This window comes from Trachurus japonicus, chromosome 10, assembly GCF_045865225.1.
Source record: "Trachurus japonicus isolate A0001 chromosome 10, Traja_1.0".
Lineage (NCBI taxonomy): Eukaryota > Metazoa > Chordata > Actinopteri > Carangiformes > Carangidae > Trachurus > Trachurus japonicus.
In genome coordinates this window covers 7309360-7322647 of record NC_140916.1, presented here as the reverse complement: position 1 = coordinate 7322647, position 13288 = coordinate 7309360, and the positions used below count along the sequence as shown (strand labels likewise).

At 40.3% G+C, this 13288-nt stretch overlaps 1 protein-coding gene across 4 annotated transcripts in view; it reads left to right on the top strand.

Annotated features, from left to right (window-relative positions):
* LOC146979331 (teneurin-3) overlaps positions 1-13288 on the top strand; it is a 138056-nt gene that overhangs the window by 14611 nt on the left and 110157 nt on the right. For all 4 annotated transcript variants that reach the window (XM_085789072.1, XM_085789071.1, XM_085789070.1 and 1 more), the window contains exon 3: positions 1001-1276. In XM_085789072.1, coding sequence (XP_085645198.1) covers positions 1001-1276 — 276 coding nt within the window. The remainder of the gene's footprint in view (positions 1-1000; positions 1277-13288) is intronic.

Genomic DNA, 13288 nt, shown 5'->3' with positions numbered 1-13288 from the left:
TTTTATTTTTTGCACTATTTCCAACAGAACAAAATACACAACAAAGGATGAGAGAAAATGTTAACTCTCCTCTCCAGACTTCTACAGTGAACCTTCACTCTGCTGCAAAGTCGACATGTTTGACCTTGACATGTTAAAAATCATTATCCATCAATAAATTGCAAAATCAGTTGTGTAAGAGAATTGAATAGATGAATGGTTCATGCATAAGTTTACCTGATGAGATTTTATACCAAAAAACATTAAAAAGAAAAGATAAAAGTGAAGCATTGGAGGGAGAGAAATAACATCTGTAGGTGTTACTGGGTTTTAAATAGAGTTTATGAAGTCTATGAAACATGAAGAACATATGCTTTACTTACTTACTTCAGGGGGTTTTAATGAGGTTAACCTGAGTTATTTTTGTTTACTGGCAATATACCTGTGTCCTATTTAAAAAAAATTAATTAATTAATTTTAGTGTCTTTGAAGGCATGGCAGACTATTAGCTATTTTATTTCCAGTCGACACCAAAGTCGTAAGCAATTACAAATGAAGACAAAACAGAATTATGGTATGGTAATGACTTATTGTGAAACAGTCTCTGTCTAAAACTGTCTCTGAAAAACCATAAATGATAAAGTGCATGTTTCTGGTATTTTTCAAAACGAGCAGCAGCTCTGACTCCAGTGTATCTGTTTGAGGTGTAAAATGTCTCATCGACCTGGATAATGTTAAAAAAAAACGTATTTTATTTATTTATTTATTTTTAAACTTAAAAGCTGCTCAGTGATTTGAGTTAGAGAAAATGCTTTTGGGCATCTTGGTAAGTTGATGAGTGTTAAGTGGCCTGGGAGGATGTTGTAAAGGCTTTAATTTAACAACCCCCTCTCCTCTCTAACCCCCACCCCCCTCCCCCCTCCAGGCTCACAGGTTAAGTGTTTTTTTAAGTAGCCCTGCTCTTGGCCATTAACTGCGTTGTTGCTTGGTTTGTTAACTTTACAACTTCTGTCATTCACAGGGCAGACATTTTCGTTGAGGCAGCTCGGGATATGTGAGCCACCGCCTCGCAGAGGCTTGGCTCTGTGCCCTGAGACGGGCCTCTCCCACCCACTCAGCAGCTACACCAGAGGACCGGTCGCTACGGAAAACCATGAACCTGTTTCACCGGAACGTACCATGACTCTTTGGGGAACGGGGGCAATGTCTGGGCAGAATTCATGCCTCTCTAGTCGCTCTAACTCAGCGCTCACGCTCACTGACACGGAAATGGACAATAAATCGGACAATGAGATGGGTGAGTAGGGCACACGTTTCATTCTTTTATCTCTAAAAACCTTATTTGTTTGCGGCTCATGCTTTCATTGCTTTTCAAAGGGGGCGAAATCACTAGGTAGGAAAAGCAGCAGTAGGTTGGATTATGGTTGGTGCTGGATACAAGATCCTGATTGGTGGAAGAGAGGTGGAAGCGCGATTGGTGGGGCTGGTATCTGGAGAGGCATTTGCAGCTGCCTTTCTTTGGATCAAAGGCGTGATTCTTCGCCGCATGCGGAAAAGAATTTGGCCTTCCGATTGAGTAGTTGCTAGTCACCTGGTCCTTCTCCACAGGAAGCAGAGGAGTTTGATAAAGTTTCCCCATGGGCTAGCGTATAATCAAAGATAGCTTTGTGTGAGATTTTGCTTAGAAATTCTGCAGTGGTTGACTGGGCATGCACAATGGCTGATTAAATGGGTACAATGGTTTGAAGTGCAAATTTGATCATGCTGGAAACCTGAGATGGAGGATTGAGGTTCTCTGTTTGAAAAGGGCAATGTATATAAGACAGCTGCAGATCTGCCATGGTGTTAAATTCACTCTTTCCTGTTCGTTTCACCAAAACCTCCTGATAAGGTTCATTAGCATTTTGGAAAACTGTTTATATTCCATCTTCTCTGCTTTAAACTGCCTTTAATTGCTGCGTTTGAAGAGTTTATTTTAAGCACATACGTCTTTTCAGCCTATACTTTTTAATCAATCTTATTTTCCATCTCTCATTCACTTTATCCTGTCAGCTCCATGTGTGTTAGTGCAAATCTTTCAAATGTCCTTTGTGATGCTGAGTGCTCCTGACATTGTTGATCGTTGTACGTCATTCATCATCATCACCATCGCGCTGCGAGCCATCGCCATTGGATCGCATCTAATGTAAAGCTGAAATTATTTTGAAGAAACCAGTGATCTCAAAGAGTGGCAGGCAGTTAAGATAATTAGGGATGATTACACTTTCCTGGCAAGAACATTTAAGAGAGGGTAAAAAAAAAAAAATGTCTTGTGTTCATGTGCTATCAATTTTTATTCTGAAAACACTGGCTACATTCTGACATTTGAGACAAGTCATTTTCTTAATGGCAGTATTCATCATAGTGAGCTTGTCTCCAGAGGGAGGGGGTGGGGGGGAGCTGAGTAAGTCCTTTACCTTTTCAAAATGCCATCAGAATTCAAACCTGTGTATTTGTCCCAGCGTCTGGCCTTTCGCTATGGTCCAACACAACGCAGTATACGTTTAGGAGTCACTAAAAGCTCAGCCTAACCACAGAGGTGCCGGTAAACATAATCCTCACCTCCTTAGCGAGCGGCTCCGCTCATATTTGTTGCTGAACACGCCGGCGTGCATGAAACCATATCACCATCCACTGCTCCACTCTGCAAGACAACGCACAGGCTTTCAGTGGCTTCTCTACTGAGCCTCAATTGCACATGCCCTCCAGCACTTGAGCAAACACACACACAGACGTCACCCTGCACCCCTTTGGCACACCTTCTCTGGAGTTTCTTTTGGAAACATCTCAGAGAAGCTGCAGCTGATTGGCTGTAGTTTAGCACAGCCAGCCTCCCATTGAGACTTTATCTAACTAACTACTGTCTCAGTCAGTTAGTTTCATTATAGTGAAAATAAACAATATGCGCTGGATCTTTATCCCAGCTGCCTTGCATTTTAATGCAACACACCAAAAAAACAAAAACAAAAGCACCTAAGAGCTAATTTATTTAAGTGCACGCCGCTATGTTTCTTTTAACTGCGCATCATTTTAATTTGCTGAAACTGCTCTGTGGAGAGAAGCACATGAGTCGCAGTGTAATTTAAATTTTAAATTGTTTTTATTAATGTGTTTTTGGAGCTGTTGCCCTTTTTTTTCATTTAGATTTTAAGCTGGAGCAAAAGAAAAACACTGCCACTCTCCCACCTATGTAGGCTACAACTTGGGACTTTTTTTTTCAGGAGGCATTGCACTTTTGACTTTCACTATTTAATGAAGCAGCTAAGAGAAATGACCCATCCAAAGGTTTCCATCAACTGAATATGCATGCAGAAGCTCCGACAAGGGGCCGTTCAGCCCCACTTATTCATAAATGAACTCAATATTTCATTCTAATTCGCTCTGTTCTACAGAGTATTCGACACAGACCAAGTACCAAAGCCTCAGCACATTTGCAGAGCGCGGCATCTGCAAATGTTAACCTCCGTGATCCGAGGTAAGGAGGGTCTACCTTTTTTAAAGATGAAACCCTGAGTGGTCATCTCTGAGGTTCACAGTGTTGAATGATCCACTCGGGGCCACAGATCACACACTGGATAAGTGGCTTGTTTTCTGAAGTGAGGCTTTTGCCTTTTTTTTAAGCTTATTTTTGAAAGAGGGGCTGCAGCCAGTGTAAGGGCTGTCAGCTGAGTAAAATAAATAAATAAATAATGAAAAAAAAAGAGATTAAAGCCACACATCAGTGTTTTAAATGTGATATCCACATGTCCCTCTCTCTCTTTTATTATAATTAATTATATATATTTTTGAGTACCAAGCTTCTAATTGCAATGGAATAGACTGATTACATCAGTCATATAACAGATTATTTTTCATACAACATGAAGTTGTTGGATTTTTGATGGGGGGGAAAAAAGTGTGGTGGAAAAAAAAAATCAGTTAAGCAGCTTTCATTGATTTTGCACTTAAGATAATCCCCCTGCCACTGATAGAATCCCTTGAAAACAAAATTGATTGATTAAAGCCTACGTTTTATTGGTTTCCTGGTTGTAAGGATGGTCATGTGATCCTCAGCACCCCTTGCATACTGTATCTCTATAGAAGACCCTGTTCTGTTCCTACTTTGTATTGATTACATGGCAGGCGTGCAGAATAACTTACTATGAACAAATAACCCAATGTACATGTACACCTGCTAGAGATATTAAATACATTTTTTTATTAATTTCTCCCATTTAAAAGCAAATGAAAATTCAAATGCATTTTATAATAATATATTTATTTATATTTCTGAAGATAATATCCTCCTTTAATTTTTTTTTTTTTTTTTTTTAATGTGTGCACATTCATTTGCTGGTGTAAATGAAATAACAAATAATATACAGTGTGTGTGTGTATATATATATATATATATATATATATAAAGCATTCATGCAGTAATTACTTAATATCATCATCTTTATGTGACACTGAAAGCTTGCAATCCACAAACTCAAAACAACCACACAGACACACAGACACACACACACACACACACACACACACACAAACAGACAGACAGACACACAGACATAGACAGTCACCGTATAGCACATATGCTTCCTTCAGTCCTTCAGTTGCATTAGCACTGTGACATGCGCCAGCTGTAAAGTGTTGGGACTTGTGTGTAGTGTTGTTGTCAGTGGCGAGTGTAACTTTGCTTTAAGTGTCACCCTGATAAAGTAGAAATGTTTGCACTCAGCAGCTGGAGAGAGACAGCACCGAGCTTTAACTGCTGGAGATAAAGAACCTAGAAGTTTATCCAGCTAAAGCCTCTTTCACACAGCAGCAGTATTACACAGACGCTCCATTTAATGAATTAATTAACACTTCTGTGTTAGGTGAGATGTATCTACACGGAGTAATAAACTCACCTGTGCCATATTTTCAAGATTAAAAAATATTTTTGCTATAACTTGTGATCTAATAATCTAGTGCATGAATCTGTGGAAATGTTTTTTAAATATATATTATAAGTCTTTGAAAATACAAAGCAAGGCGCACAAAGGTGCTGCTTTTCAAATACTTGCTACCAAGGGAAATGGCAAGAGGTGGGTTTACTTTGGTTTCATGAGGTGACCTCTGTCTTTACTGAAACATTATTTGTGCTGCAAATCATATATCTAAGATTTATACAAACAGTGGATTTGTATGGGTTTGAATGTAGGTCACTTGATGTCCCTGGGTATTTCAGTCCCACGCAGCCAAGCTGTTGTCATTGAAATGTGTGGTATATTTTTTTTTAACACTTTGGGAAATTGAAAACAGATAATGGGATAAATTATATCCTCTTATTCCTCTTGTTAAGTGTAATTTTTTTTACACAGAATGAATGCATTTTTATCAATTCTTCATAATTTCTAAATGCCTGACATTCAGGATTTTGACAATGAACCTGCAGTTGAACTCCTCTTCATTGGGTTTCTACCACCAGGTCTGGTAGAACACACACAAAACAATAAATTATGAATGAGGACAGAGAATGTTCTCATTTCAGAAGTCGAACAAATCACTTTGTAAACAAAGTCAACTGTGAGATAGAACTTTTCAACGGGGAGCTGCCCTTCTCCAGTTATCTGGCCGCTGCTAGCGCTGAACTGCGACACATTTTTATGTTTAATATTGAATTACAGTAGTTTAGGTTAAAGTGTTGCTGTGTAAAAGTATAAATATTCATACTGCAGTCGCCCTATAGCTGCTGTGTAAGAGTGAACGCAGCCATGGAGAGAGATATGTATTTTTTTCCACTCTAATGTTGACTGCGCTGACTTCAGAATCAATATTATACCCCTCATAAAACATGAATGACTGCAGGAAACAGAAACATAGCATGGCCCAGTTGAGTTGTATTCCTAATAGGGTGTGAAAAAGCTCGCGCTGACTTGTTAGGTACTGCAGCTACAGCACTGCAGCACCTCGTGACAGCTCTCCTCGGCTGTATAAACCGTCACACATGGGGTTTATCGTCGGTGGGAGAGGCTTGACGCCGGCTGACCCCTGGATGGGAGACGCAAGACTTCCACTGCAAAGCCTGTCAGCCTTTGTAAGGGAGCATCACTTGTTCTGGCCTGCACTTTATGTCCAGAGTGGGATTTTTTTTTTTTTTTTTTAAAGGAACTGCTGTGTCCCTTTGATGTTTTCATGGAGAAGGGCGAGTGTGGATGCACCAGTCTCGCTCTCTCTCTCTGTTTTTTAAAGTCTTTGCTGCCATGTTCACATCCAGGATTGTTAACGGTGTCAGAATATAATTTCCTAATTAATTCCAGTTTGGTGGAAGTCAGAGGTCCACATTGCAGTTGTACACATTTTACAGTTGAGTATAGCTCACAGACTCATTGTGTGAGCAGTGCCAGTAAAAGGTTAATTAAATCAGTAGAGGAGTCGCAGCACAAGTGTGCTGTAGCACAGCAAGCACCAAAGGCTTTTTGGGTGGGAGTATGAAAGCGTATCAGACACCCTGTAACATACGACTCTGTGCGCATGTATTCATGTTCTCTCACTCCTGCACCTCTCCCCGTCCTCACGCACACACACACACACACACACACACACATACAAACACATGTGCACATGCTCCGATATCTCATTTTGTTTCTCACACTTTATCACTCTACTAAAAAAAAAAAAATCAAGCAAAAGTGCAAGATTTTGTACACGCATGCACGGGCACGCACACCGACATCACACTGACGAAGGTGACACGCCATCTGTCAAACTCCGGTCTCAGATCTGCGCCTTGTATTGTGACAGTGGAATCAGTGTATTGATCGTAGCAGGCAGAAATCCTCCCTCACCACTTTCATAATTCAATACGGCACAAGAAGACCACAAAAAAGAATAAATAACATCAGAGAGGGATTTTTTTTTTTTTTTTTTTTTTTGGTCAAAAGGGCTGGCCATCTGTGATGTTTTTTGAAGAACACTCCAAACCTGTGCAGAGAAAATATTTTCATCATTTGCTAATAGAAGCCGGGGAAAGGTGTCTGAGGTTTTATCGCGTGCCTCGTCAAAAGAGGAGCCGACGTTTTGATTGCCATCATTTATTGTCATCACTTGCCTGCGTGCTGGTGCCGTCTCCAGTTTAAGTGCTGCACATTGTTAGCAGCAGCACGCATGGGCGCCGGGGTGGGGGTTGGGGAGTGGTGTGTGTGTGTGTGTGTGTGGAATATGTGCGACGGTGGTGACGTTACCGAGGTGTCAGCAGGTGTCGTCCTCGAAAGTCGTGTGAAAAGATGTTCTATTTTGGAGGAGCTCTGGAGGAGTGTCGGTCGGTGGCCTGTGTTTCTGCGGAGAGCAAAGGTCGACGACATTTGAAGCTTCATCCAACTAAATCATAAACTGTCCACTTATACAGGAAGTTCCATTCAAACCATTTGTCTTTTATTTTTTTGTCTTGCTTTTTTCAGTGTAGACCCATTGGTTGGAACACATTAACACGACAGCAACACATGGTGCAAAAACTTTCCTGCTCACACCACAGCTCCCCCCCACAGAGTGGATGATCTGATTAGACTTTGGAGTGTCTTGCTGTATAAATTTGCATCTTAATAAGGCAAAACAGATTTTCTTGAAGCTACTATGTCCCTTTTAATACATAAAAGATACAAGTACTTATTAACATCATCTATGTGAAGACACCTTTTTTTAAGTATTAGTTTTGTATTAATCAAAATAGAGCTGTCATTTCGTTACAGATTTTTTCTGTTTGTTTGTTTTTTTCTAATTAATTGATTACTCTTTTGGTCTATTATAACAGAAATGTGAAAAACAAAACAAGAATGATCTAACAATCCAAGACCTCCAAATATTTGACTGACGTTGATATGAAACAGAATAAATACTGTAAGTTAATTCCTCACATTTAAGAAGCTGGAATCTTTTTGCATCAGAAATGTATTAAACACCTAATCTCTCCGCAAAATAGTTCCCGATGCATTTTCAACAAAATTTCTAGAGAGTTTTAAGAGAACAGCTTCCTGTGTGAGTGTGTGTTTGTGTGTGAATAAGACAGAAGGCATTCAGTATTTGGGTTAATCTGTCAGGGTTAGTGTTACATAGTCTGCAGAGATACAGCTGCGTCATAAAAAAGGCTATTAACTCTGTCCAGCATCTATTTTCTGACACCTAATCATTTAGTATCAACATTTGCCACTCCGACTTAAGTTTCACCCAGTTTTTGCCAAGCGCCAGTGACGACGGCGCTGCCTTATCCCGGCTCTTGGCTCGGACTAATCACTGGCAGATGCCAGACAGTAAGACATGTTATTACGATTAGGAATCACTCTGCATTTGTCAATTATGAGGACCACTATTTACCATCCTCAAGAGAAAATGGCTCATTTCATTTCATCACACTGCTTAATTGAGTGTTTGTATTACCATGCAATACGGAAATAGTCAGGAAGTCATTTTATACTCCATGAATATCAATGCAAGAAACACGAATTAGCATGTAGCTCCAGTTGTGTTCCTCATTATTACATGTATGTGCGGCTTCTCTGCAGCCATCAGGGGCCATCAGTGTTTTTCTGAACCCGGGAATCCACCTCTACTCCCCTGAGGAAATAGAAAAACTAGATACTGTATAGGGAAAGGCGTATGTTCTTCTGATTGGCGTAAAGTGAATAATCAAGACATTAAATGTTCCCTTATTGTAAGTGTAGGTCTGTCAAGATATAGTATCTAGGTCTCTTTTTCCATTTTATATGGGTTAAAATAGATTTTCTTTCTTTTCTTGGATAGCTGAAGGAACGTTGTCCCTAGACTAGCGCCAACCCACCAATCTATTTGGTTTCATGTCTCCTTTCTTTTACTCTCTCTTTTCTCTCCTCTATCTTGGGACTCAGGAATATTTTGTTATATCCACTGTCATTGTGCTACGGCTCTGACCTTTTTGCGCTCCTCCTCAGTATTGGATGTTGGAAATCAAAAAGTTGGAAGTCAAGGTGACTCCTCTGTTGTTGTCTCATCTGAATGTAAAAGCCTCTCTGTTTTGCTTGTCGGACTCGTAGGATCAGCTTGTGTCACACATGCTTGTCTTTTCTCTAAAACGTTGGTATAAAAAAGGTCTTTTGTCCACTGTTGTCGACGTGTCCTTCAGCAAGGTGCCGAGCCCAAACAAGCTGGATTGTAGAGAGAGTGGCTAAGAATTGAACTTATCATACACCTGAACACTGGAAACCACTTGAGACACTTGATTATAGAGAAGGTACAAAGGGCTATAGGCTGCAGTGGTGTTAATGAGCAATCACAGGAACCTATTAAACGAAACCCCACTCATCTAAACACAACTTTTCTTTTAGATAGTCCAATTAAATGACCAAGTATAATGAGGAAAATATGGGCAAAAACGTATTGTCTTAATTGTATTTGGCCACTCTAATTTCCTTTTTGACACACGCAATTAAGAGCACATTTTAACCGCGTATTATTACCACTGGATCTTTTCATTCGCAGCGGAAATGTGTTTTGAGTCTCTTATACATATCAATAAATGTTTCATTAAGAGACCTCGGCTTCAGTCGAGATTTCATGGAGTTTTCGTCATGTGAGCGTTTCATCTTGCTCAAACAATGCCACAAAATCAAAGGCTCTCTGGCTCCGTTTATTTTTAGTGTATCAAATAGTCATTAATATTTGCCCAAATTAATAAGGTGAAGGATATCAATGGAGATTTTGTTACACAAAATGGAGCCTGCAGGTCCCCCTCATAAAAAATCCTCTCCATGTCCCTCACACATGTAGTTTCAGGTTGATGCTTATTGTCGCTGTAGGGCAGAGAAGAGATGTAAAGTTGAAATATTAAAGCTGCTTTACATTATTACTATACATACACAGCTGGCAGGGCTTTAGACTCTTTTGCACTGGACTCTGTCTGGCCGACTCTTCAGTCTGAGAGGACGACCTGCAGAGACTGCTAAGGGCATAAAAACACACTTCTCCTCCTGTGTGTGTCTTTTTAATTTATTTTTATTTGATATCAAATGGCTAATATCCTGTAGAATTAAATATAATTCAAAGATAAGACAGCAAACCACAGAGCTCTTGTACAATAGCCAATCAAAACCAATGGAACACATTGTAAAATATAATAGAAATCCACCATGATATAAAACCTTTATTTTGAAAGGGACATTGCCTAATAATTTTAGCAAAAAATGCAAACAGATTGGCAGAAGTATGTATATTTAGGTATGTAATTAATTAGTTTTTACTTATTCTGTTTTTCATTTATTTTGTTAATTAATTATTGATTTGATTTACTTAATCATTAATTCTAGTCCACATCCAATTTCCGCATTCAGAACACGTCCAGTTAAAAATATCCATTAAACTGTAGCGCAGTAAAAAATAATAATAAAATGAAATTCACATCACAATGTAAAAGGATTTCTTCACTTGAGTCATTGTGCAGTGTTTCCCCAAGTGAGGCCGTTTTATTGATCAGGTTTTTATGTTATGTTATGTTGTTTTAAAGACACAACAGACAATGCGTGCCTCGGCCATGCAGATAAAACAACAATTAAAGAGCGGCATTAAAAAAAAAATAGCCAATAAAATCCAGTCTAGACACCTTATTGCTGTCATGGGACGTTCGTGGCCGAGACGTATTAAGTGGAGTTTGATTCTACCCGTATTTTGAGATTTAATTTTTAATGTTTTATTTGAGTAGTCTGGCAGAAAACCGCACACACAAGCCACAGACAGGACAGTAAGTAGGCTGCTGATGAGACGTCCCAGTGGCTCATGCAGGAGGTGCGGGCAGGAGGCGGGGTCATCTTTAACACCCTGTAGGATCACCTCATGCTCACGGCTTTCTCTCCACACGTCACTCTTTACTTATGGGCACTGAACGATGAGCGAAAACGGCCTCAAATAATCTCACTCTGCTGATATTTGCATGAAATCTTGGCAGTTCTCCTGACTGGAGCAACGCCACCGAATCACCTTGTAAGCTGTTTGGGTGATGGGATTTTAAACATATAAGCCCTTATGTCGCTGCCCTCAAAAAAATCTCAGAGTGTGTTATCCGAGCTTAAAATAGTTTGTACAACAGAATGAAATGGATCCATATTCCCTCAGCTGGGGTGTGTTTTTTCAGGCCAATTTTGCTTTTCAGGCAGGTGGGGGTGGGGGGAAGAAGGACCCCCGCTAAAGGACACTCTTATGGCTGTATGGAAGGACTTCAAGGGATGATTGGAAAGAAGGTGATGGCACAATGAAATCTAGTGGAACACACACACGCATGCACACACACTTCAACACCACCTACACACACTTCCTTTCCTTAAGGGAGAAAGGTCAGTATCCAGAGGAGGAAATGGTGAGCCATTGTTATGATTGATCACACAGCAAGGTCCAGGGAGGACGCAGTGTCACTTTCATTGTCAAACTCATTATACCACAGAAGAAGATTCCCCCCCTCTTCCTCCTCCTCCTCCTCCTCCTCTCAGCTCTCATGTCCTTTCTCCCCAGCAGTCATGTGAAGAAACCCTTCCCCTGCATGCGGGGGAGACGGGTCGGTGCACGTCGAAGTGGAAAGCCGAGTGAAATTTGCTGAACACACACAATATTATTTTCAGTCGCTACACTACGGTGCTGAACTGTAGTGGGGAATTGCATAATTGCGCAACAAGACAGCAGCAGCTGCGAAATACAGAGAAAGAGACAGAATTCCAAATGAGCGGCGCCGCAGTTCTCGCTCGGCATATTAGCATTATTAGCAATCAACTTACAGTCGACAACGAGGAGAAACTGCCAAATCAATTAAAAAGTATCGCAAAATTGAACTCTTATAGCCGAAGGCAGCTTGCAAGAGGTTTGGAAGGATATTCTGGTCCTGATTAAAAATGAATGGTATCAGAATACATAAAGCTTTCTGGCCAAGTGCCCAGAGCAAAGCATCCTGAAACTGTGGTCACTTCAGAGGCAGAGGAAAGGCATTAGGTATCCGGGCTATGAAGGGATGCTCAAGTAACAGACTGTTCTCAGTTCAATTCATCTAATCACCAATGCAAACCTAAGCACTTTGCAGATATAGATTTGAGGCCAACGATTGATATTGTATACCATGTAAACTGATTCATGCTCAAAGAAAGAAAACACATTCAGGGTCCCTTCTTTGTATCCTGCCTTGACCTAAACGAGCCGGGCCTTTTATCTCGGTTGAACACAACCCAACACCAACAAACAGAACATGAAACAGAATCCTTAATTTAGTTGACAAAATCTTATTTTCCCTCAAAATGCACTTCTCAATGTTATGATGATCCCGGCCCTGGAATAGCCACGATTGTGGTTTGCATAATGAAATTACTGCTGAATCAGTATGGAGCTGACATATTTTTTTACTCCGTTCATCGTGCTTTACATTAGTCATTTGTGATTTGAGAATACGCAATTGGATTAGAGCTGATTTAAAAGGCGGACTGTAATGTAAACATTTTTAGGTGAAATAAAACTCACTTACGCATGTTGTTTCAGCCATAGACGTCCTTTTTAAGAGATTACAGTACTTGCAGGTCCTGGGGCTTTGTCATCTCCAGAGCAAAAATAAATACTGCATAAAGAAAGTATACCACAAAAAGAAATAACTGATCTCTGCTACTAAGTACATAATCCAGGGTCATAAAAAGGCAATGAGCTGCTGGATCGCAACTTCCAGACACTTTTTTGTTTTGGATTGTTTTGCCTCTGCGGTATTGATCCTGCCTAAAGGCTTCCAAGAGAGGTGAGGGCTGTGTCTGCCAAGAGTAGAGGTCACTCAGATAAATTGGCCAGGTTGGCTTTTAGCAGCTCCAGGGTCAAAGCCCATTCATCTTATTAGGCCGATGTATCCTTTTAGAGGCCTCAGCAGTAGGATTAGACAATAGAGCAGCACCAGGGCATTAGATGACAGACCATTTGGCAAATAGGTTAGAGCAGTTTCCACCTATTGTCTTTTTCTACATTACCCGAAGGAGCTGTCTGCAGAGTTTTGCATGGCAGCTCTAAAGGTTGGAGGGCTTGGAGAGAGATTTCACAATACATGGGAGCAGGCTGGCTGATTGTGTGAAGAATGCCCAGACAAAGTGAACCGAGCAAAAAGAGCATTTTAACATATGTCCAATCTGTCTGTTGTCGAAGGTACTATGTCACTGTGCTTCCAGTCCTTGTGACCTTAAATGGCAGTAACCAATTAAAAGCCATTTAAAAGGCTGGTTACCATGATATTAGCCCAAATATTTTCTCATCCTAATTTCAGCTTTTAAAT